Raw genomic sequence first — 26,161 nt, 5'->3', positions numbered from 1 at the left:
GAGGGATAGGGAGAGGTTAGGGAGATGGTGAGAGGGAGGGATAGGGAGAGGTTAGGGAGATGGGGATAGGGAGAGGTTAGGGAGATGGTGAGAGGGAGGGATAGGGAGAGGTTAGGGAGATGGTGAGAGGGAGGGATAGGGAGAGGTTAGGGAGATGGTGAGAGGGAGGGATAGGGAGAGGTTAGGGAGATGGTGAGAGGGAGGGATAGGGAGAGGTTAGGGAGATGGTGAGAGGGAGGGATAGGGAGAGGTTAGGGAGATGGTGAGAGGGAGGGATAGGGAGAGGTTAGGGAGGTGAAGGGAGAGTCAGGCGCAGAACAGTGATACAAGCGAGGCAAATAGACAGCCAGATGGAGGGAGGGAAAGATGGAGAGGGCCAGGGGGAAGAAGAGTGTTGCATTTCTGCCCTCATTTTCTGCTCCACATTGTTTGGACAATAGGATGGGCTCCCCCTCCTTCCCCTGACTGTCTCTTCTTACCCTGGCCCTCTCCTCTCCACTGTCCCCTTTCACTGCTTAGCAGCTGAACTGGCCTGTTGGAAGTGGCTTGACACACTGACACCCAGAAAGATTGGGAGAGAGATAGAGGCATAGAAAGGGAGATGGAATGAGAGAGGGAAATGGCTGGGGTCCACTCCTGTGTTCCTGTTATGTTTGGTCCTATTCAATGTCAATGCTCCCTGCTGAGACTGAGCCTCTGTGTCTCACACACACACACGCGCAAGCAAGCAGTGTTTCCAAATATCTTTCGGTACCAGGGACAGGCAAGCAATGCTCCTCCCTCCTTAGAGTTGCCAATTGCCTAGATTAAACTGTAGAATGGAATAAATCAATGTCAGGAGGTCAACAACGTACTCCCAAGGACCAGGGATTGAGAAACACTGCGCCTCTAAAAACTGATTTATGGATGATTAGCCTATACATGCAGAAAGAAAGGTTGGTGTTGAAGATCCTTTGTATCTGTTGACCTATATTTGAAATAAATAGCCTAGGCTTTCTGTTGTACTCTGTCTGAAAGACCTAACTTGTAGCTGTCTTTCTGTTGCCCTCTGTCTGAAAGACCTAACTTGTAGCTGTCTTTCTGTTGCCCTCTGTCTGAAAGACCTAACTTGTAGCTGTCTTTCTGTTGCCCTCTGTCTGAAAGACATAACTTGTAGCTGTCTTTGGCACCTCTTCACCACCACTTGCCACTTAGCCATTAGGTGGTGTGTGTGTGTGTGTGTGTGACTGTGTTCGTGTCACGGTCGTCTGCACTAATGTACAGTGACGGGGTGCTTTTTCAATTGCACACTTTGGATGGCTGTCTTAGGGCAAGGTATGCGCTAAGTGATGAGCTGAACTGTCTACACACACTAGAGTTGTAACGATTATGGAATTTTGGGTAACGATTAATTGTCATGCAAATGGTCACGGTTATTGTCATTTTTGTTGCAAAAATGTTGTGAGCTTATAATGCATCTGTAAAAATTAGTTACGACATACCTAATGAATACCACACAGCTTTGGTGACACCCCTGTCTAAAAAACCAATGGAATTGACCACTTGGGAACTTTTGGAAATGAACCTTCTCCTTCCGATTGTGCCATTCTGCTTGTAAAATTATTAGAAACTTTCCCACTTCATGTAAAAATAGAAAAACTGCTATTGAGTAAACAATCTACTTGAATATAAAGTTGAATCCCCTCTCTACTAAAATGAATATATTATAACGATTATAATTTTTAGTTCAAGGTTATTGTCCTTAATTGTCGGTTACATGATTATACGATAATTGTGCCAAGCCTCAAACACACACACACACAAACCTCTAGTTGGATTGACAGATTAACTGCAACCTCCTTATTAATGTTGTCTTACTCAAATTGCACACCACTCTGTTTCAAATAGTCTACCTCAACGCTGAGGGAGAGGTATGGTTAGGCTACCTCAACGCTGAGGGAGAGGTATGGTTAGGCTACCTCAACGCTGAGGGAGAGGTATGGTTAGGCTACCTCAACGCTGAGGCAGAGGTATGGTTAGGCTACCTCAACGCTGAGGGAGAGGTATGGTTAGGCTACCTCAACGCTGAGGGAGAGGTATGGTTAGGCTACCTCAACGCTGAGGCAGAGGTATGGTTAGGCTACCTCAACGCTGAGGCAGAGGTATGGTTAGGCTACCTCAACGCTGAGGCAGAGGTATGGTTAGGCTACCTCAACGCTGAGGCAGAGGTATGGTTAGGCTACCTCAACGCTGAGGCAGAGGTATGGTTAGGCTACCTCAACGCTGAGGGAGAGGTATGGTTAGGCTACCTCAACGCTGAGGCAGAGGTATGGTTAGGCTACCTCAACGCTGAGGGAGAGGTATGGTTAGGCTACCTCAACGCTGAGGGAGAGGTATGGTTAGGCTACCTCAATGCTGAGGGAGAGGTATGGTTAGGCTACCTCAACACTGAGGGAGATGGTGTACTTAAACTCTCTCTCCCTCTCCCTGAATAGGTTCAGAGAGCCAGGGCTTTGATTTATACTGGACGCCATATATAAACTGCACCCAAGATCTTCACTGACCCTCTTTACAACACCACTGGTCACCTGTGAGCGTGCGTGTGTGCGTGCTTGTACACAATTAATTCCAGAGTGTGTATGAGGAGTACAGGCATGTGTGGGGGCAGGGCTTCCTATCCACAGGAACAAGAGCATGACATTGGTGTTATCACCACCACGGCACACACTGATAAGAGAGGAGAAACTGTGTACTCTCTGTTTTTGTGTGTTTCAGTGAGAGAGAGAGGCAGCGGGATAATTAAAGTTAGTCTGTAAGTGAAAGAGGGAGAGGAGGAGAGAGAACGAGTGGGAACGGGGTCAGTGCCTGTTGTTGTAGTTGGTTGGTTATAAGTGCAAAGGAGACATGTTAATGAGGCATGCAGTGTAACGACCTAGTGATGAGAGCTGACCATGTTAATGAGGCATGCAGTGTAATGACCTAGTGATGAGAGCTGACCATGTTAATGAGGCATGCAGTGTAATGACCTAGTGATGAGAGCTGACCATGTTAATGAGGCATGCAGTGTAATGACCTAGTGATGAGAGCTGACCATGTTAATGAGGCATGCAGTGTAATGACCTAGTGATGAGAGCTGACCATGTTAATGAGGCATGCAGTGTAACGACCTAGTGATGAGAGCTGACCATGTTAATGAGGCATGCAGTGTAATGACCTAGTGATGAGAGCTGACCATGTTAATGAGGCATGCAGTGTAACGACCTAGTGATGAGAGCTGACCATGTTAATGAGGCATGCAGTGTAATGACCTAGTGATGAGAGCTGACCATGTTAATGAGGCATGCAGTGTAATGACCTAGTGATGAGAGCTGACCATGTTAATGAGGCATGCAGTGTAACGACCTAGTGATGAGAGCTGACCATGTTAATGAGGCATGCAGTGTAACGACCTAGTGATGAGAGCTGACCATGTTAATGAGGCATGCAGTGTAATGACCTAGTGATGAGAGCTGACGTGGCACAGGTAACCATAGAGCGAGACGGTGAGGGAGACTGGAACTCCTGAGACATTTCAACACATGGACATGAACAGTCAGACATCAACAGTCTAAAAACATCAGAGATGAAGATCAAGTGAGAAAGGGGCATGGAGAGAGGGAGGGAGGGAGACTGAGTTGACGGAATGAGGGAAACAGAGGGAGGATCATTCACAAGGAGTGGCTGTGGATCATGTGTGATCACAGTTGAGTGATCTAATAAAGATCCTAGATTGAGGAAGGAGACTCACCTTTGCTGGGCTGGTTGGGCAGGGCTGGCCTAGGCAGGGATTTCTAAGGAAAAGAGGAAACTAAACCAAGTGGAAGTAAAGAGAGAGCGAGGAGTACACTGGGAGAAGTGTGTGACACACACACGTAAGGGGAGTCAGAGAGTGGGAAGTAGTGTGTGTGTTTCCAGTTTAATGAATAATGAAGGTCAATAAGAACAAAGTCCGTTCTAAAGCAACTCCACTGAGACTCATTCTCTCACACACCTTTGTAACTTGCAAACACAATACAAACACACACAGTCCACCCTCTCTTTCTCTGTGTCTGCATGACATTCATACCAGTCAGATATTCAGTTTACATACTTTCCCGGGAGAGCAAACAATAAATGACTGCTGTCACATTCACTTCTTTAAAGTATGAGACTTGGAATAGCTGTACTGATATTCTCTCTCTCTCTCTGTCTCTCTGTGTGTCTCTCTCTCTCTCTCCAGTATGAGTACTCCGTCGTCAGGTCGTAAGAGCCCCGTGGACTACGGGGTTCAGATCCGCTTCATCAGCGACTCTGGAGGGGGGATCCCCTCAACCCAGCCCAGACCCAAGCCCCCCTCCACTTCGAAGTACGGGGTGGCTGTCAGGGTCCAGGGCATCGCCGGACAGCCCTATGTGGTTCTGAAGGACGGGGGCCCGAAGGGAGATTCGTACGGGGTGCAGCTCCGTACCCACTACCCCCCGGGTTGCAGCAGTCTGCCCCGCAGGAGAGACAGAGAGGAGGGAGGGGGGCAGGGAGGAGCGGGAGAGGGGGGAGGAGGAGGGCAGGGAGGGGCGCTACGCAGGGCACAGTCACATGGTTCATTACTGGAGAGTGAGGGGGGAGGAGGATTTGGGAGACCACCAGGGGATGGGAGGTCTGGTAGCTATGGGAACCTGGATGGAGGGATTGGGGTCGCGGAAGAGAGAACGGATGGAGGAGGGGTGAGGGAGGGGGGTATGGAGAGCAATGTAATGTGTGGGTCGTATCAGTCCGGGCTCAATGGGTCACTGGGGAGGGGAGGGGGGAGTCAGTATGCCCTTGACCTCCATCCTTCCCAAACAGTGCAGCCCCCCCTGACCACGGCAAACCCCCACCCCCAGACCACCCCTTACCCAGCACAGCCCCACCGCCAGAACCCTGTCAACAGACTGATCAGCAGGTTTGACGGCAGCAGCAGTACCAGAGGACAACTGAGGGGGCGCTCTCCTGTAGCAGAGGACCCTAGAGACACCACCTCCCCTTCCCACGCCCCCAACCCCTACTCCTCCCCTCCCTCCTCCACTCACTGCAGCCTGGGGCAGGGCCAAGGCTCCGTCGGCAAGGCAATGGTCCAACCAGCCAATCCGTGGGCTCCGCCAGGGAGGTTTGTCGCTGTGGAGACGCCGTCAGCCAATCGGACAGACCCTCTGGTAAGAGACTGGACAAGAGGGGAGAGCGATTACTAACTAGTACACTATCAATACCTCCAGTAAAGTTTAAAAACGTACTAACACTGAGCTCTGTCTAAAGGTGACCCCTGACCTTCTGCTTCAGAGTTCAGAGGTCACCAGTGAGGAGGAGCAGGTCATGCAGACCATCTACAACATCCTCAGAGAAGGGTACAGCATTTATCTTACTGTGTCATTCACCATTACTTCAGGCCAGTTATCAACATCCTTCTGACCATGTGTGTTTGACCTGTTTTTCTTCACCCCTCAGGACTAGTGAGAGTGACTCGATCATCAGACACAAAGTCAGGGTGATTTTCCAGAAGATCCAGGGACTCAAGGTACTTTAATATACATCTCTATACACCTCAGTAGTACTGGACTCAAGAATTCATACCCTTTGACTTATTCTACATTTGTGACCACAGGCTCGATTCAGTCCTATGTAGCAAAATTTGAAATAGTGTTTTTTACATTGGATAAAAGTAGAGATTCAGAGCTAGAAAATGGTATGTCATACACTACAGATGAGGAACAATGGGAAAGTAATTCTGCTTTGAAGGTTGATAAACTTGTAACCTCAATTTTGAGAAAATGACCCTTGAATGTTTTGGTACAGCTACTGGAGAGCTCTTCTTTGTCTACACCCATTCAGAATCGTTCACACCCTCTTAAGCTTTAGCCCCACCCATCTCTTTAAGGATTCACATGTGAGGCCATGTACTTAACAACCAAAGATTTCAAGACTAAAGGCTGGTTTATACTACGGGTGTGTTCGTCTGAGTCTGTGGTCTGTGGTCCTCTGTAGCTCAGCTGGTAGAGCACGGCGCTTGTAACGCCAAGGTAGTGGGTTCGATCCCCGGGACCACCCATACACAAAAAATGTATGCACGCATGACTGTAAGTCGCTTTGGATAAAAGCGTCTGCTAAATGGCATATTATTATTATTTTTATTATTCGTAAATTTAATCTGGAGTGTGCTCTGGGCATTCGTAAACTGAGCGTTGTCAGATTGTCCGTTCGTAAATTCAGAGCGTTTCGCTCTCGGGAGCGTTCAGAGCGCACACTGGACGCTCTGGCCGAAGAGTTGATCCGAGCGTTCTGTCCTAACAGCAGTCAAGCACCCAAGCTAACTGGCTAACGTTGGCTAGCTTGCTAGCTACTTCCAGACACAAATGAGAGAACAGCTCACTCTGACCAGTTTACTCGCCCTAGCAGAGCTGGTTAGGCTGTTTTTATGTTATTCAGAGCGTTGGTGACTGCAACTGTGCTGCTGGCAACAATTTAATTACGCTTTTTTGCCAATGTTTACTGACACCGGCCATATTCAACGGCTGTTGAGCGTTCGTAATTTCGTCAGTTATTCTGCGCTCTGGCACACTCAGACGAGAGTGCTCTGAAATCGGAGTAGATAGCCAGAGCGAATTTACCAGCTACGTCTATCGACAGTTGTCGCAGTGACGTGAACATTCTATTGAAATGGTTACTTGCATAGTGGAGTCTTTTGTTTAGACATGTACAGTGGGGAGAACAAGTATTTAATACACTGCCGATTTTGCAGGTTTTCCTACTTACAAAGCATGTAGAGGTCTGTAATTTTTATCATAGGTACACTTCAACTGTGAGAGACGGAATCTAAAACAAAAATCCAGAAAATCACATTGTATGATTTTTAAGTAATTAATTTGCATTTTATTGCATGACATAAGTATTTGATCACCTACCAACCAGTAAGAATACTGGCTCTCACAGACCTGTTCGTTTTTCTTTAAGAAGCCCTCCTGTTCTCCACTCATTACCTATATTAACTGCAACTGTTTGAACTCGTTACCTGTATAAAAGACACCTGTCCACACATTCAATCAAACATACTCCAACCTCTCCACAATGGCCAATACCCGAGAGCTGTGTAAGGACATCAGGGATAAAATTGTAGACCTGCACAAGGCTGGGATGGGCTACAGGACAATAGGCAAGCAGCTTGGTGAGAAGGCAACAACTGTTGGCGCAATTATTAGAAAATGGAAGAAGTTCAAGATGACGGTCAATCACCCTCGGTCTGGGGCTCCATGCAAGATCTCATCTCGTGGGGCATCAATGATCATGAGGAAGGTGAGGGATCAGCCCAGAACTACACGGCAGGACCTGGTCAATGACCTGAAGAGAGCTGGGACCACAGTCTCAAAGAAAACCATTAGTAACACACTACGCCGTCATGGATTAAAATCCTGCAGCGCACGCAAGGTCCCCCTGCTCAAGCCAGCGCATGTCCAGGCCCGTCTGAAGTTTGCCAATGACCATCTGGATGATCCAGAGGAGGAATGGGAGAAGGTCATGTGGTCTGAAGAGACAAAAATAGAGCTTTTTGGTCTAAACTCCACTCGCCGTGTTTGGAGGAAGAAGAAGGATGAGTACAACCCCAAGAACACCATCCCAACCGTGAAGCATGGAGGTGGAAACATCATTCTTTGGGGATGCTTTTCTGCAAAGGGGACAGGACAACTGCACCGTATTGAGGGGAGGATGGATGGGGCCATGTATCGCGAGATCTTGGCCAACAACCTCCTTCCCTCAGTAAGAGCATTGAAGATGGGTCGTGGCTGGGTCTTCCAGCATGACAACGACCCGAAACACACAGCCAGGGCAACTAAGGAGTGGCTCTGTAAGAAGCATCTCAAAGTCCTGGAGTGGCCTAGCCAGTCTCCAGACCTGAACCCAATAGAAAATCTTTGGAGGGAGCTGAAAGTCTGTATTACCGAGCGACAGCCCCGAAACCTGAAGGATCTGGAGAAGGTCTGTATGGAGGAGTGGGCCAAAATCCCTGCTGCAGTGTGTGCAAACCTGGTCAAGACCTACAGGAAACGTATGATCTCTGTAATTGCAAACAAAGGTTTCTGTACCAAATATTAAGTTCTGCTTTTCTGATGTATCAAATACTTATGTCATGCAATAAAATGCAAATTAATTACTTAAAAATCATACAATGTGATTTTCTGGATTTTTGTTTTAGATTCCGTCTCTCACAGTTGAAGTGTACCTATGATAAAAATGACAGACCTCTACATGCTTTGTAAGTAGGAAAACCTGCAAAATCGGCAATGTATCAAATACTTGTTCTCCCCACTGTAGCTAGCTAACTAGTGAAGCAATGAACCATAATCCCAACTCATAAGGTTACTACCCTGCATGAATCTGCAGGTAGCTAACCAACCAGGTTCAATGTTACCTAGCTAAAATTATGCTATAACTAGCAATGCAAATGGCTCTGAGATACGAATAATATTACTACACAGATCAAACACGTAACATTAGCTACCGAGCCAGCCAGCTAACGTTAGCTAGCTAACGGTACACTTTAACTTGAAATGAAAATGAGTTTCTGACAAAATTAGAAACGTGTAATATCTGAAAATGTAGCTAGCTAGACTCTCTTACCCGTATACATGGATGCTTCTCCCTCTCTGTCACGGATGCCATGGTTGTTCTTAGTTTGAAGATGTAATCCAGAGACAGGTGTTTGATACCACAGCCTTCTGTGTGTTGTCTTTTTGACTCCGTCTGCATATTTGCAATCAAACGCCAGAATTTTCTCCATCTCCTTAGCTATCATACTCTAATTCCACTGATTTCAAAACTCAGTCCTCCAGAAATTGTAGAGCAACATTTATGAAGTTCTACTACGTGATATCTTTCAAACAAGCCGTGTTAGAAAGGATTACCTACACATACCGACCAGCTCACGTTATAGACAGAAGCGTGCTACATGGCAGACCAATCCGAACTCATCTCTCGGCATGTCCAGCCCACTCATTATCTCAGCCAATCATGGCTAGCGGGAAGGTTGCTGTCTTTTTCGGTGGCTAAACCAACTAGGCTCGTAATGTTAACAATTTTATTCATATTTACAGATGGCATACAAGTTTGTTATTAAGGCACATGAAAGTGCACATGTTCCAGAAGGCATTTCTGGCCAAAAACGCATTTTGATAAAAAATTACTTTACGTTCAAATGGCTCTCCTGTGTAGTGACGCGCGACATATGCCTAGTTTCCTCAAACGAGTCACATTTTGTTGTGTTACAGCCTGATTTCAAAATGGATTAATGCTGCAATATGTAACTTTTTGGGCGACCTGACCAAATTCACATAGAAATGGGAGCTATAGATCTGTCATCCTCATTGAAAGCAAGTCTAAGAAGCGGTAGATCTGTTCTATGTACGTCTTTTACTTTACTTGCGTCTTTTACTTTCGGTTTTGTACACCAGCTGAACATTTGTATTTATTTGCAAAGATATTTCACAACGGTTTAGATGGTACAATGATTCTCGACATTATACATTGCTTGTTTTGTCACAAACTGAAATTAGGCAAACTATTAGAATTTTAGCAAGCAGGAAATGGCGGAGCAATTTCTGCATATTGCAACTTGAAATATATATTTTTTCTAAACCATCTACACAATTTTTTGTTGTTGATTGTTTTGCAAATGAAATGCATAAATATCATAAGTATTCACACCACTTTGCTATGACACTCCAAATTGAGCACAGGTGTATCCAATTTCCTTTGATCATCATTGATGTCACTACAACTTGGAGCACACCTGTGGCCAATTCAATTGTTTGGACATGATTTAGAAAGAAACACACCTGTCTATATAGGGTCGTCTATATATAGGGGCCTACAGTTGACAGTGCATGTCAGAGCAGAAACTATACCATTAAGTCCAAGGAACTGTCTCTCCGAAAATAGAATTGTGATGAGGCATATGTCTGGGGAAGGGTATAAAACAATTTTTAGTGTTGAAAGTTTCTAAGAGCACAGTGGTCTCCATCATTGGGAAATTGAAAAAATATGGAACTACCCAGACTCTGCCTAGAGCTGGCCATCCAACCAAATTGAGCAATCAGGCAAAAATTACTTTGGTCAGGGAGATGACCAAGAACCCAATGACCACTCTGACAGAACTACAGAGTTCCTTGGCTGAGATGGGAGAACCTGCCAGAAGGACAACAGCCACTTCACACCATTCTGGGCTTTATGGGAGTGGCCAGACGGAAGCCACTCCTGAGAAAAAAGACACACCTGGAGCACACCTGGAGTTTGCAAAAAGGCATGTGAAAGACTGCATAAGGCAAAATATTATGTGGTCTGAAAATATTTGAACTCTTTGGCCTGAATGCAAAGCACTATGTCTGGAGAAAACCAGGCACAACTCATCACCCGTGTAACACCATCCATACCGTGAAGCATGGTGGTGGCAGCATCAAATGAAATTGTATTTGTCACATACACGTGTTTAGCAGATGTTATTGCGGGTGTAGCGAAATGCATCATGCTATGGGGATGTTTTTCAGCGGCAGGGACTGGGAGACTGGTAAGGATAGAGGGAACAATGAATGGAGCCAAATACAAGCAAATTCTTGATGAGAACCTGCTTCAGAGTGCAAATGACCTTAGACTGGGGCGAAGATTTATGTTCCAACAGGACAATAACCCAAGCATACAGCCAAAGCAACGCTGGAATGGCTTCAGAACAAGAATGTGAAGGTCCTTGAGTGGCCCAGCCAAAGCCCAGACTTAAATCCCATTTGAAAATATGTGGAAAAACTTGAAGATTGCTATTCACAGCTGCTCCCCCATCTAACTTAACAGAGTTTGAGAAAATCTGCAAGGAGGAATGGCTGAAAATCCACAAATCCAGATGTGCAAAGCTGAGGAGATGTGATGTGTGGGGGTGCTTTTGCTGTTGACAATGTCAGTGATTTATTTAGAATTCAAGGCACACCTAACCAGCATGGCTGCCACAGCATTCTGCAGCGATACACCATCCCATCTGGTTTTGCCCTTAGTGGGACTATCATTTATTTTTCAACAGGACAATGACCCAACACACCTCCAGGCTGTGTAAGGGCTATTTGACCAAGAAGGAGAGTGATGGAGTGCTGCATCAGATGACCTGGCCTCCACAATCACCCGACCTCAACCCAATTGAGATGGTTTGGGATGAGTTGGACCACTGAGTGAAGGAAAAGCAGCCAACAAGTGCTAAGCGTATGTGGGAACTCCTTCAAGACTGTTGGAAAAGCATTCCAGGTTAAGCTGGTTGAGAGAATGCCAAGAGTGTGCAAAGCTGTCATCAAGGCAAAGGGTGGCTACTTTAAAGAATCTCAAATATAAAATATATATTTTGATTTAACACTTTTTTACTACATGATTCCATATGTGTTATTTCATAGTTTTGATGTCTTCACTATTATTCTACAATGTAGAAAATAATAAAAATAAAGAAACCCTTGAATGAGTAGGAGTGTCCAAACTCTTGACTGGTACTGTGTATCTACAGAAATAAGGCAGATCCTGCTTGTGTTGCCTGTTTGGTTGATAGCCTACTGATTCCGTGAGCACCAAGCCTCACGCAACCATTTCACAAATCCGTCTGTTTGTAATCTTTACTATGCTGTAATAAGGGCTTTACACTTTTTTTTCATTAGACCAGCCTCTCTGGTATTATTGATTTAGTGTTTACAGTGTTCCAAATTGTCCGAAAAAAAAAATATATTTATAATAATAACCCTATTTTTCCTTGATCTTGTTGTTGTTGTTATTATTATGATCAGCATTATAATAATAAGTAATGTCATTATCATTACTAGGCTTAGTATAGCAGCCTTGTATAGCCACCATCGAGCTGTAGGCCTAAGAGCACATCCTGTTTAGTCTTAATACCGTAACTTACTTAGGCCTATATTTCAATAGTTACAGTTGAAGTCGGAAGTTTACATACACCTTAGCTAAATACATTTAAACTCAGTTTTTCACAATTCCTGACATTTAATCCTAGTAAAAAATTCCCTGTCTTAGGTCAGTCAGGATCACCACTTTATTTTAAGAATGTGAAATGTCAGAATAATAGTAGAGAAAATGATTTATTTGAGCTTTTATTTATTTCATCACATTCCCAGTGGGTCAGAAGTTTACATGCACTCAATTAGTATTTGGTAGCATTGCCTTTAAATTGTTTAACTTGGGTCAAACGTTTCGGGTAGCCTTCCACAAGCTTCCCACAAAAGGTTGGGTGAATTTTGGCCCATTCCTCCTGACAGAGCTGGTGTAACTGAGTCAGGTTTGTAGGCCTCCTTGCTCGCACACGCTTTTTCAGTTCTGCCCACACATTTTCTATAGGATTGAGGTCAGGGCTTTGTGATGGCCACTCCAATACCTTGACTTTGTTGTCCTTAAGCCATTTTGCCACAACTTTGGAAGTATGCTTGGGGTCATTGTCCATTTGGAAGACCCATTTGCGACCAAGCTTTAACTTCCTGACTGATGTCTTGAGATGTTGCTTCAATATGTCCACATAATTTTCCTTCCTCATGATGCCATCTATTTTGTGAAGTACACCAGTCCCTCCTGCAGCAAAGCACCCCCACAGCATGATGCTTCCACCCCCATGCTTCACGGTTGGGATGATGTTCTTTGGCTTGCAAGCTACCCCCTTTTTCCTTCAAACATAACAATGGTCATTATGGCCAAACAGTTCTATTTTTGTTTCATCAGACCAGAGGGTATTTCTCCAATAAGTACGATCTTTGTCCCCATGTGCAGTTGCAAACCGTAGTCTGGCTTTTTTATAGCGGTTTTGGAGCAGTGGCTTCTTCCTTACTGAGCGGCCTTTCAGGTTATGTCGATATAGGACTCGTTTTACTGTGGATATAGAAACTTTTGTACCTGTTTCCTCCAGCATATTGACAAGGTCCTTTGCTTTTGTTCTGGGATTGATTTGCACTTTTCGCACCAAAGTACGTTCATCTCTAGGAGACAGAACGCGTCTCCTTCCTGAGCGGTATGACTGCTGCGTGGTCCCATGGTGTTTATACTTGCATACTATTGTTTGTACAGATGAACGTGGTACCATCAGGCATTTGGAAATTGCTCCCAAGGATGACCCAGACTTGTGGAGGTCTACAGGTACACCTCCAATTGACTCAAATGATGTCAATTAGCCTATCAGAAGCTTCTAAAGCCATGACATCATTTTCTGGAATTTTCCAAGCTGTTTAAAGGCACAGTCAATTTAGTGTATGTAAACTTCTGACCCACTGTAATTGTGAGACAGTGAATTATAAATGAAATAATCTGTCTGTAAACAATTGTTGGACAAATTACTTGTGTCATGCACAAAGTAGATGTCCTAACCGACTTGTCAAAACTATAGTTTGTTAACAAGAAATGTGTAGAGTGGTTCAAAAACTAGTTTTAATGACTCCAACCTAAGTGTATGTAAACTTCCGACTTCAACTGTATATAGGCTACTGTATCAATCAATCATTTATTCGTTCATGTCATCACACAGCATATGAGTTATTCATGATGTGAAATGCAATCAAGCATTTTAGATTGAAAATGAAATAACAAAGCGACCATTGAATAATTAGCGTAAACAATAAATGGGCCTAAACCGTTACATTTCGGGAAATTACATTCACGAATTAATGCGACTGTTTTTAGTGTTTGCTGTAATAAAGGCTTGACAAAAAAACAAAAAATGACTCCGGTACACTTATCTTATTTAGTGTTGTTTACATTGTTCCAAACGGTGATAAAAATTATATTGTAATCTATACAGCACCTGTTTGGCATACATAAGCCTAATATGCACGCAGCTCTTGCTCCTTACCTTCTTTTTCTTGATCTCCAGTATTTTCCACAACTAGTCACATTTATTCCACACATCTGACTTCCCCTTTACCTCTTGCGCAACCGGTAAACATTCCCCTGTTTCGAGTTTACTTGTCACATCCTCTGCATCCATTTTTCTGTTAATGTGTTCAGAGTTTATAACCAATTTATTGATGTGATTATGATATGCTAAAGGTCAGGCCCTACTGGTCACGTGCATGCGAAGCATACGTGTGTCACGTAAAGAGAACAAGGGTTGAGGGAATAGGGAATGTTTTTTCCTAAACAATTTAGGGATTTCTGTAACAACTTTTCATTCAGAAATGGCTATAATTATGTTTCAGCTTGAGCAACACGGACAGCGCTATACACCCTGATGTTCTGTGGTGGTCGCTGCAGCAGGGAGGAGAGCGAGACAACGGGAGCTAGTCACAAAGTCACTCACTGTCTTTTTTTTTACACAGCGCAGCAAGTCTGAGCCAGTCGGCACAATCAAATCAATTGCAGTCGGACTCCCTCTAATAATTTGTGTCTTAATTATTTCATCAAACAGTTCGCTTAAAGCATCAGACAAGCTCAGTGCTTATAGTTGATTTGATTAAAACACAAATGTCTATAAATGGAAAAATATGATTGGTCGGAAGAACAGACAACTCTTGGTCGACCAATATATATTTTTTCCGGACAGCTGTACTCTGTACACCTCAACAGTACTCTAATATACATCTCTTTACACCTTAGCAGTACTCTAATATACATCTCTATACATCTCAACAGTATTCTAATATACATCTCTATACACCTCAAGGTACTCGTATACACAGTAAGCTCCAAAAGTATTGGGACAATGTCAAATTTTGGGGTTGTTTTGGAGCTGTACTCCAGCACTTTGGATTTGAAATTATACATATCGGATGAATAGTTTAGAAATTACAGCACTTGTTGGACATAGTCCTGTCCCCCTTGTTTTAGGGGACCAAAAGTATTGGAACAAATTCACATATGTGTATTAAAGTGGTAAAAAGTTTAGTATTTGGCCCTATATTCCTAGCACGCAATGATTACATCATGCTTGTGACTACAAACTTGTTGGATGCATTTGCCGTTTGTTTTGGTTGTGTTTGAGATTATTTTGTGCCCAATAGAAATGAATGGTAAATAATGTATTGTGTCATTTTGGAGTCACTTTTATTGTAAATAAGAATAGAATATGTTTCTAAACTCTTCTACATTAATGTGGCTGCTACTATGATTATGCATAGTCCTGAATGAATCATGAATAATGATGAGTCAAAGTTACAGACGCACAAATATCATACCCCCAAGACATGCTAACCTCTTACCTTACAAGAACAGGGGAGGTTAGCATTTTTTTTGGGGGGGGAGATATTTATGCCTCAAACTTTCTCACTCATCATTATTCACGATTCTTTTAGGATTATCAATAATCATGGTAGCGTCCACATTAATGTAGAAGAGTTTAGAAACATATTGTTATTTATAATAAAAGTGACTCCAAAATGACACAATACATTATTTACCATTAATTTCTATTGGGCACAAAATAATCTGAAACACAACCAAAACAAACAGCAAATGCATCCAAGTTTGTAGTCACAAGCTTGATGTAATCAGTGTGTGCTAGGAATATGGGACCAAATACTAAACTTTTGACTACTTTAATACACATGTGTATTTGTCCCAATACTTTTGGTACCTTTAAAATGGGAGGACTATCTACAAAAAGTGCTGTAATTTCTAAACTGTTCACCTGATATGGATGAAAATACCCTCAAATCAAAGCTGACAGTCTGCACTTTACCCTCATAGTCATTGTATCATTTCAAATCCAAAGTGCTGGAGTACTGAGCAAAAATTAATGATGTGGTGTAAAATGTGTCACTCTCCCAATACTTTTGGAGCTCATCTCTATACACCTCAATAGTCCTCTAATATGCATGTCTATATACCTCAATAGTACTCTAATATGCATGTCTATATACCTCAATAGTACTCTAATATGCATGTCTATATACCTCAGTAGTCCTCTAATATACATCTCTATACACCTCAATAGTCCTCTAATATGCATCTCTATACACCTCAATAGTCCTCTAATATGCATGTCTATATACCTCAATAGTACTCTAATATGCATGTCTATATACCTCAGTAGTCCTCTAATATGCATCTCTATACACCTCAGTAGTCCTCTAATATACATCTATATACACCTCAATAGTCCTCTAATATACATCTATATACACCTAAATAGTCCTCTAATATACATCTCTATACACCTCAATAGTCCTCTAATATACATCTCTAGACACCTCAGTCCTCTAATATACATCTCTATACACCTCAATAGTCCTCTAATATACATCTCTAGACACCTCAGTCCTCTAATATACATCTCTATACACCTCAATAGTCCTCTAATATACATAAAATCAAATCAAATGTTATTGGCCACATGTGCCGAATACAACAGGTGCAGACATTATAGTGAAATGCTTACTTACAGCCCTTAACCAACAGTGCATTTATTTTTTATAAAAAAGTAAAATAAAACAACAACAAAAAAGTGTTGAGAGAAAAAAGGGATAAAATAACAGTAGGGAGGCTATATATACAGGGGGGTACCGGTGCAGAGTCAATGTGCGGGGGCACCGGCTAGTTGAAGTAATATGTACATGTGGGTAGGGTTAAAGTGACTATGCATAAATAATTAACAGAGTAGCAGCAGCGTAAAAAGATGGGGTGGGGGTGGGGGGGCAGTGCAAATAGTCCGGGTAGCCATGATTAGCTGTTCAGGTGTCTTATGGCTTGGGGGTAGAAGCTGTTGAGAAGTCTTTTGGACCTAGACTTGGCACTCCGGTACCGCCTGCCGTGCGGTAGCAGAGAGAACAGTCTATGACTAGGGTGGCTGGAGTCTTTGACAATTTTGAGGGCCTTCCTCTGACACCGCCTGGTATAGAGGTCCTGGATGGCAGGAAGCTTGGCCCCAGTGATGTACTGGGCCGTACGCACTACCCTCTGTAGTGCCTTGCGGTCGGAGGCCGAGCAGTTGCCATACCAGGCGGTGATGCAACCAGTCAGGATGCTTTCGATGGTGCAGCTGTATAACGTTTTGAGGTTCTGAGGACCCATGCCAAATCTTTTCAGTCTCCTGAGGGGGAATAGGCTTTGTCGTGCCCTCTTCACGACTGTCTTGGTGTGTTTGGACCATGATAGTTCGTTGGTGATGTGGACACCAAGGAACTTGAAGCTCTCAACCTGTTCCACTACAGCCCTGTCGATGAGAATGGGGGTGTGCTCAGTCCTCTTTTTTTTCCTGTAGTCCACAATCATCTCCTTTGTCTTGGTCACGTTGAGGGAAAGGTTGTTATCCTGGCACCACACGGCCAGGTCTCTGACCTCCACCCTATAGGCTGTCTCATCGTTGTCGGTGATCAGGCCTACCGCTGTTGTGTCGTCGGCAAACTTAATGATGGTGTTGGAGTCGTGCCTGGCCATGCAGTCATGGGTGAACAGAGAGTACAGGAGGGGACTGAGCACGCACCCCTGAGGGGCCCCCGTATTGAGGATCAGTGTGGCAGATGTGTTGTTACCTACCCTTACCACCTGGGGGCGGCCCGTCAGGAAATCCAGGATCCAGTTGCAGAGGGAGGTGTTTAGTTCCAGGATCCTGAGCTTTGAGGGCACTATGGTGTTGAATGCTGAGCTGTAGTCAATGAATAGCATTCTCACGTAGGTGTTCCTCTTGTCCAGGTGGGAAAGGGCAGTGTGGAGTGCAATAGAGATTGCATCATCTGTGGATCTGTTGGGGCGGTATGCAAATTGGAGTGGGTCTAGGGTTTCTGGGATAATGGTGTTGATGTGAGCCATGATCAGCCTTTCAAAGCACTTCATGGCTACAGACGTCAGTACTACGGGTCAGTAGTCATTTAGGCAGGTTATCTTAGTGTCCTTGGGCACGGGGACTATGGTGGTCTGTTTGAAACATGTTGGTATTACAGACTCAGTCAGGGACATGTTGAAAATGTCAGTGAAGACACTTGCCAGTTGGTCAGCACATGCTCGGAGTACACGTCCTGGTAATCCGTCTGCCCTGCGGCCTTGTGAATGTTGACCTACTTAAAAGTCTTACTCACATTGGCTACGGAGAGCGTGATCACATAGTCATCCGGAACAGCTGGTGCTCTCATGCATGCTTCAGTGTTGCTTGCCTCGAAGCGAGCATAGAAGTGGTTTAGCTCGTCTGGAAGTCTTGTGTCACTGGGCAGCTCGCGGCTGTGCTTCCCTTTGTAGTCTGTAATAGTTTTCAAGCCCTGCCACATCCGACGAGCGTCAGAGCCAGTGTAGTACGATTCAATCTTAGTCCTGTATTGACTCTTTGCCTGTTTGATGGTTCGTCAGAGGGCATAGCGGGATTTCTTATAAGCGTCCCGGTTAGAGTCCCGCTCCTTGAAAGCGGCAGCTCTACCCTTTAGCTCAGTGCGGATGTTTCCTGTAATCCATGGCTTCTGGTTGGGGTATGTACGTACGGTCACTGTGGGGATGACATCATCGATGCACTTATTGATGAAGCCAGTGACTGATGTGGTGTACTCCTCAATGCTATCTGAAGAATCCTGGAACATGTTCCAGTCTGTGCTAGCAAAACAGTCCTGTAGCTTAGCATCTGCGTCATCTGACCACTTTTTTTATTAACCGAGTCACTGGTGCTTCCTGCTTTAGTTTTTGCTTATAAGCAGGAAACAGGAGGATAGAGTTATGGTCAGATTTGCCAAATGGAGGGCGAGGGAGAGCTTTGTATGCGTCTCTGTGTGTGGAGTAAAGGTGGTCTAGAGTTTTTTTTTCCTCTGGTTGCACATTTAACATGCTGGTAGAAATTAGGTAGAACGGATTTAAGTTTCCCTGCATTAAAGTCCCCGGCCACTAGGAGCGCTGCCTCTGGATGAGCGTTTTCCTGTTCACTAATGGCCTTATACAGCTCATTCAGTGCAATCTTAATGCCAGCATTGGTTTGTGGTGGTAAATAGACAGCTATGAAAAATATAGATGAAAACTCTCTTGGTAAATAGTGTGGTCTACAGCTTATCATAAGATACTCTACCTCAGGCGAGCAAAACCTCGAGACTTCCTTAGTATTTGATTTTGTGCACCAGCTGTTGTTTACAAATATACACAGACCGCCACCCCTTGTCTTACCGGAGTCAGCCGTTTTATCCTGCCGATGTAGCGTATAGCCCGCTAGCTGAATGTTGTCCATGTCGTTGTTCAGCCACGACTCGGTGAAACATAAGATATTACAGTTTTTAATGTCCCGTTGGTAGGATAACCGTAATCTTAGGTCATCCAATTTATTCTCAAATGATTGAAGATTGGCTAATAGGATTGATGGGAGAGGCAGTTTACTCGCTCGCCGTCGGATCCTTACAAGACACCCCGACCTACGTCCACGATATCTCAGTCTCTCTCTCATGCGAATGACGGGGATTTGGGCCTTGTCGGTTGTCTGTAGGATATCCTTCGCGTCCGCCTCGTTGAAGAAAAAATCTTCGTCCAATACGAGGTGAGTAATCGCTGTCCTGATATCCAGAAGCTCTTTTTGGTTATAAGAGACGATGGCAGAAACATTATGTACAAAATAAATGACAAAACGCGGAAAAACACGCATAATAGTACAATTGGTTAGAGGGCTGTAAAACGGCAGCCATCTTCTCCGGCGCCATTCTGTAGTCTCTATACACTTCAGTAGTACTCTAATATACATCACTATACACCTCAGTAGTACTCTAATATACATCTCTATACACCTCAGTAGTCCTCTAATATACATCTCTATACAGCTCAATAGTCCTATAATATACATCTCTATACAGCTCAATAGTCCTCTAATATACATCACTATACACCTAAATAGTCCTCTAATATACATCTTTATACACCTCAGTAGTCCTCTAATATACATCTCTATACACCTCAGTAGTCCTCTAATATACATCTCTATACACCTCAATAGTCCTCTAATATACATCTCTATACACCTCAATAGTCCTCTAATATACATCTCTATACACCTCCGTAGTACTGCTCATCCGCTTATTTCAGCTTGTCATTGGTGGTGCTAGCTGTCATTCTATGGGGTATCCACTAAAGTCACTCTCTCCTCTCAGCCCGGTGAGAGCTCTGGTGAGGAGTGGAGGAGAGAAAAGAGGGATCTGGAGAGGAAGATGATGGAGCTACAGACCTCCCTACAGGAGGAGAGGAGGGTGAGTGGGGGAGAAAAAGAGGAAGGAGTGATAATTTGGGACGTGATGGAAAGAGCGGAGCGATGGTGTATGTTTGGCACCTAGGGAGCTCTCCCAGTGAGCTGTAATGAGAGAGAGCTGTTTCAACAGTACACACACCAGCTGAGCCCACTGTGTGTGTCTGTGTGTTCTGAGAGGCGCTGCTGTTTTGGTTTTTAGTGGGAGTCTAATCTGAATAAGTGCCATAAAAGCCCTGTAAATGGGCCACAGATTATTTAAAACAGTTTAAACAAACCTGTTGGGTTAAAGGTGGACACACTCACACAGTATTCTATCTGATAATGAGTCATTATGTGTTGGTTTAAGGGAGTTGGGCTGGTATTTAACTCTTAACACCCTATAATCACTTAATCATGGATGCGCAGAACAAGCATAGAGAGAAAATATGTAGAGCACACGTTTCAATAGAGAATCATGCCTGTTCTACAAAACATTTCTAATGGTGTGATTAAAATACTACCTCTCTTTGTCTAATGGTGTAATTAAAATACTACCTCTCTTTGTCTAATGGTGTAATTAAAATACTACCTCTCTTTGTCTAATGGTGTAATTTAAAATACAACCTCTCTTTGTCACCGCCACACTGTCTGATGTTGTTGCTATTTGTGGTTGTCGTCATGTAGCCTACAGTACAGTTTTGTGTGTGCATAGGGCTCTGTGGGCAGGTCTGATCCTGTGTTAAAGGCAGAGCTGGAGTCATGTCTGGATGAGAACATGCAGCTCCAGGAGACTCTGGACAGGAAGAAGACTGAACTACACCAGACACACTCAGAGTGAGTAACAGTGACCAGGACAAATGACCTGGGTAGAAAGAAACAGTGAGTGGAACCAGGCAGGTTGAGACTGATTCCAGGCCGCTGGATCATAGCTAATGGTCCCTGGTGGTTATAAAGTATGGCTTATTGAAAGGTTATTTGTTAGTGTTGAGGTAAAGAGCATCAGATCTGTTTGTAAAATAGATTTTATCTCAATGAGAATAACCTGTATAAATAAAGGTTAAGTTAATAAATCAAATGTCTCTATCAGGCTGAGTCAGTTGCGTATGGAGAGAGAGAGTGCTGAGTCCAGAGTCAGAGAGATGGAGGACCAACTGGTTGAACTGCAGGAGGAGCTGAGGAGAGAGGATGGCAACAAGACGGTAACACAACACAACACACACACACACACATTTGGGTGGTCTTGGTCTTGAGACACAAGATCTTTGTTGTGCACACTCTTTGTAATTGTCCTGTACGAATGTGTTAACTGTGTGTGTTGTGTGTCTACAGGACCTGGTGACGTGCCAAGCGTCTCTGTCTGAGGTGTCCATGTTGAAGCAGAAGCTGGAGGATTCTCTGAGACAGAGAGAGAGGGAGCTGACAGCCCTGAAGGGAGCTCTGAAGGACGAGGTGGCCACGCACGACAAAGAGATCGAGACGCTCCGAGAACAGTACAGCACTGACATGGAGAGACTGAGGAGTACCATGGAGCAGGTGTCACAGGTACACACACACACACACAAGGTTCAAAGTTTATTCACCACATCCACAGGATACAACAGGTGGAAAACAGTACAGTGAAATTTCCCAAGAAGAGCTCTTTCCCAAACGCGCGCGCTGAGGGAGCAGCAGAGCGTAAAGTGATTGAAACCCACTGGACTTGCTTCACACAAAGGAGCATTATAGCAGGAACAACAAGTGATTACACAAAGTTACGTTTGACTGCACAGACAAAGCCACAAGTAGCAGACAAACAGTAGGTCAGCTGATCTCACATTCTTACAGTGACACGTCTTACTCCTCCTCCCCCGCTCTCTCCCCTCCCCCTCTCTCCCCTCCCTCTCTCTCCCCTCCCTCTCTCTCCCCTCCCCCTCTCTCCCCTCCTCCTCCCCCCTCCCTCTCTCTCCCCAGTCTCAGGCGGGTATCGAGGCAGAGCGGTTGCGTGTGAATGCGTCAGTGCGTACTCTACAACAGCAGCTGGAAGACTGCAGGGACGAGAGTGGCCACTGGATGGAGCAGTTTCACAGTACTAGAGATGAACTACGGACCACCAAACAGGAGTGAGTACACGCACACAGGCTCTTCACTCTCTGTTAAACCACTTACGGCTGTGTTAAACCACTTACGGCTGTGTTAAACCACTTACGGCTGTGTTAAACCTTAGCCTACAATTTCCGCATCCCCTCGTGGAAATCGAATTAACATAATAAAAAAATCCCATCGATCCGTCTGTTTAAGCTAGAGTTATGTTTTTTTGTTTTTGCATGGGCTGTGTCTCAATCCACCGCATCCGCTGATATCGCTATTCCGCATCTGCGGTGAAAAGTGGCAGAGCTAGAGCGGTGTTTGTTAGACAATGAGAAATCCCGAAAATTGTACTTCTCACAAAAACTTATGTAGCGTACGAACTATTGAAAGATGAGACGATCACGAAAACAATGGTGTTTTGCTCTAGGACTCTCACAAGACTGGTCTGAAGTCAGTACATCCTCTTCTGACAACTTCTGTCTGAAGCGTCCGAACGGTTTGGGCTACACAAGCCTCACAAGACTCCTCTGAAGGCCCCCGGCCTACCAGTTAAAACAATTAATGGAAATATATATGGAGATAGTTTAGAGCCTAAAAAAAATCTCAGATATAGAACAGACACTTCAGAACAAACTTCGTTTTAGATTTTTTTTTGTACTATCTGTTGTTCCATGTAGTGAATCTGTTATTCAATGTGTTTCTATTGGCTAATAACAGTATTACGAAAATCCATCCAGAATTATTTTTGATACCTTAAGGGGTCTTAAAATTCCAAATCAAATAGCTAAATAATCCTTGGTATGACCATCTTAAAACAACAACCCCCCCCCCTAGCAGTGTAGCTGTCTATAACTGTGTAGTTTGAGTGACATTGTAGTTAAACCAGCTTCCGTGTTTCTCTATTTGACTGACTGTTGACTGAAGAAATTGTGATATCATAGAATGACCTAATTTTAACAATAACAACAAAACACTTTTGAACGACTTTGATGAACTGATATCAGCAATGGAGATTGAACTGTAACGTCTGTGATCAAACTAAACGATGGCTGATCAGTGCTTATCAGTGACTTGATTTATAGATTTTGAAATGGATCTTGTAGTGGTTCAAATGTTGTGTGTTGCAGGATACTGCAGGCTCGTCTGGAGAAAGAGGAGCTTGAGGAAGAGCTGAATGAACTACAGGAGAGAGTCAACACCATGAAACAGCAGATACCAGACCCCAGTCATACACACACACTCAACCAGGTACACACACACACTGATACTGACAAACACACACACTCAACAAGGTACACACTGACACTGTTCTCCGCTGTCCTTTCAGGAGCTGCAGAGTTTGCGTGCCGATCTGCAGCAGGCCCAATCAGAGGTAGAGAAGAAAAGGGCGGAGCTCGATAAAAAGGTAATGGAGGTAATCTCCCTGAAGAAGGCCAACCAGGAGCAGGAGGCGGAGCTGAAGTATGAGATGGACAGGCTGAGGGACCAATCAAATCGAGCCAAAGAGGATCTGGCCAAGGCCCAGGAGAAAACCAAACGGGTGTGTGTTGTGTAGTACCAGCTACAGTGAGGGGAAAAAAGTATTTGATCCCCTGCTGATTTTGTACGTTTGCCCACTGACAAAGAAATGATCAGTCTATAATTTTAATGGTAGGTTTATTTCAACAGTGAGAGACAGAATAACAACAAAATAATCCAGAAAAACTGTTGTAGACACACATTTATAGACACACATGTTATAAATTGATTTGCATTTTAATGAGGGAAATAAGAATTTGACCCCTCTGCAAAACATGACTTAGTACTTGGTGGCAAAACCCTTGTTGGCATTCACAGAGGTCAGACGTTTCTTGTAGTTGGCCACCAGGTTTGCACACATCTCAGGAGGGATTTTGTCCCACTCCTCTTTGCAGATCTTCTCCAAGTCATTAAGGTTTCGAGGCTGACGTTTGGCAACTCGAACCTTCAGCTCCCTCCACAGATTTTCTATGGGATTAAGGTCTGGAGACTGGCTAGGCCACTCCAGGACCTTAATGTGCTTCTTCTTGAGCCACTCCTTTGTTGCCTTGGCCGTGTGTTTTGGGTCATTGTCATGCTGGAATACCCATCCACAACCCGTTTTCAATGCCCTGGCTGAGGGAAGGAGGTTCTCACCCAAGATTTGACGGTACATGGCCCCGTCCATTGTCCCTTTGATGCGGTGAAGTTGTCCTGTCCCCTTAGCAGAAAAACACCCCCAAAGCATAATGTTTCCACCTCCATGTTTGACGGTGGGGATGGTGTTCTTGGGGTCATAGGCAGCATTCCTCCTCCTCCAAACACAGCGAGTTGAGTTGATGCCAAAGAGCTCGATTTTGGTCTCATCTCACCACAACACTTTAACGCAGTTCTCCGCTGAATCATTCAGATGTTCATTGGCAAACTTCAGACGGGCCTGTATATGTGCTTTCTTGAGCAGAGGGACCTTGCGGGCGCTGCAGGATTTCAGACCTTCACGGCGTAGTGTGTTACCAATTGTTTTCTTGGTGACTATGGTCCCAGCTGCCTTGAGATCATTGACAAGATCCTCCCGTGTAGTTCTGGGCTGATTCCTCACCGTTCTCATGATCATTGCAACTCCATGAGGTGAGATCTTGCATGGAGCCCCAGGCCGAGAGAGATTGACAGTTCTTTTGTGTTTCTTCCATTTGCGAATAATCGCACCAACTGTTGTGACCTTCTCACCAAGCTGCTTGGTGATGGTCTTGTAGCCCATTCCAGCCTTGTGTAGGTCTATAATCTTGTCCCTGACATCCTTGGAGAGCTCTTTGTTCTTGGCCATGGTGGAGAGTTTGGAATCTGATTGATTGATTGCTTCTGTGGACAGGTGTCTTTTATACAGGTAACAAACTGAGATTAGGAGCACTCCCTTTAAGAGTGTGCTCCTAATCTCAGCTCGTTACCTGTATAAAAGACACCTGGGAGCCAGAAATCTTTCTGATTGAGAGGGGGTCAAATACTTATTTCCCTCATTAAAATGAAAATACATTTATAACATTTTTGACATGTGTTTTTCTGGATTTTTTTGTTGTTATTCTGTCTCTCACTGTTCAAATAAACCTACCATTACAATTATAGACTGATCATTTCTTTGTCAGTGGGCAAACGTACAAAATCAGCAGGGGATCAAATACTTTTTTCCCTCACTGTATGTGACTGGGAAAGATGGCCACTTTCCCTCCCTTATGTTCACCATCTCCATCCTTCTCTCAATCACTCACCTCTCCTTTGTTTCTCTCCATAGCTCCCTGACCCGTCGGTAGTGTCTGGCCTGCAGTCAGAGCTGACTGATGCTCATGGGGAGAGAGTTAGACTGGGAGAGAAACTCTCCAGCACTGAGCAGGAGCTGCAGACCAACACAGAGCGGCTGGCCAGAACCCAGACAGAACTAAACGCTCTCAGAGACTCACAGCAGGAGCAGGAGGAGGCTAACACACGCCTCCGAGAGAAACTCTCATGCCTGGAGGTGAGACCTACACACTGCTACACACACAGTCTGTAATACACACACACATTACATAAACTCTTTCTTAGTGGGTGTTAGTTGTGTTTCACAGTATGTAAATGTGCGTGTACCCCCAGGCCCAGCTGGCGTCCAGTGCGTCAGAGAGTTCGGAGGCAGAGCTGTCCCTCCAGGCGGAGTTGAGGGGGCTGAGGCAGGAGCTTGACGAGGCCAGGAGAGGAGCCTCTCGGCTGGGCCAGGACCACCGGCAGCTCAGCCTGCGTCTGGAGGAGAGGGAGAAGGAGAGGGACCAGCTCACACACACCAACACACAGCTGGAGGAACAGAGGAGACAGCAGGAGCGGTCCCTGGACAAACTCAATAAGGAGGTGGAGAGTGTCTACATGTTTTTCTGATGCTCTGTGTACTGCATTCAAGTTACAAATGTACAATGTGCAGATACAAAT

At 44.5% G+C, this 26,161-nt stretch overlaps 1 protein-coding gene across 1 annotated transcript in view; it reads left to right on the top strand.

The window, feature by feature from the left end:
- Positions 1–26,110, top strand: part of LOC311121041 (cingulin-like) — a gene marked incomplete at its 3' end in the record, with an annotated part of 33,461 nt that extends 7,351 nt beyond the window's left edge. The window contains exons 2-13 of the mRNA XM_084195582.1: positions 4,238–5,186; positions 5,287–5,375; positions 5,476–5,545; positions 20,073–20,168; positions 20,859–20,980; positions 21,234–21,345; positions 21,476–21,688; positions 22,097–22,245; positions 23,341–23,461; positions 23,541–23,753; positions 25,497–25,718; positions 25,835–26,110. Of these exons, the coding sequence (XP_084051708.1) occupies positions 4,239–5,186; positions 5,287–5,375; positions 5,476–5,545; positions 20,073–20,168; positions 20,859–20,980; positions 21,234–21,345; positions 21,476–21,688; positions 22,097–22,245; positions 23,341–23,461; positions 23,541–23,753; positions 25,497–25,718; positions 25,835–26,110 (2,631 nt within the window). The 5' untranslated portion in view covers position 4,238. The remainder of the gene's footprint in view (positions 1–4,237; positions 5,187–5,286; positions 5,376–5,475; positions 5,546–20,072; positions 20,169–20,858; positions 20,981–21,233; positions 21,346–21,475; positions 21,689–22,096; positions 22,246–23,340; positions 23,462–23,540; positions 23,754–25,496; positions 25,719–25,834) is intronic.
- Positions 26,111–26,161: the final 51 nt, after the last annotated feature.

This window comes from Coregonus lavaretus, assembly GCF_964263955.1.
Source record: "Coregonus lavaretus genome assembly, contig: HAP1_SCAFFOLD_4614, whole genome shotgun sequence".
Taxonomy (NCBI): Eukaryota; Metazoa; Chordata; class Actinopteri; order Salmoniformes; family Salmonidae; genus Coregonus; species Coregonus lavaretus.
Note: the sequence above shows the minus strand (reverse complement) of the source record. Positions and strands in the feature narration are given on the sequence as shown.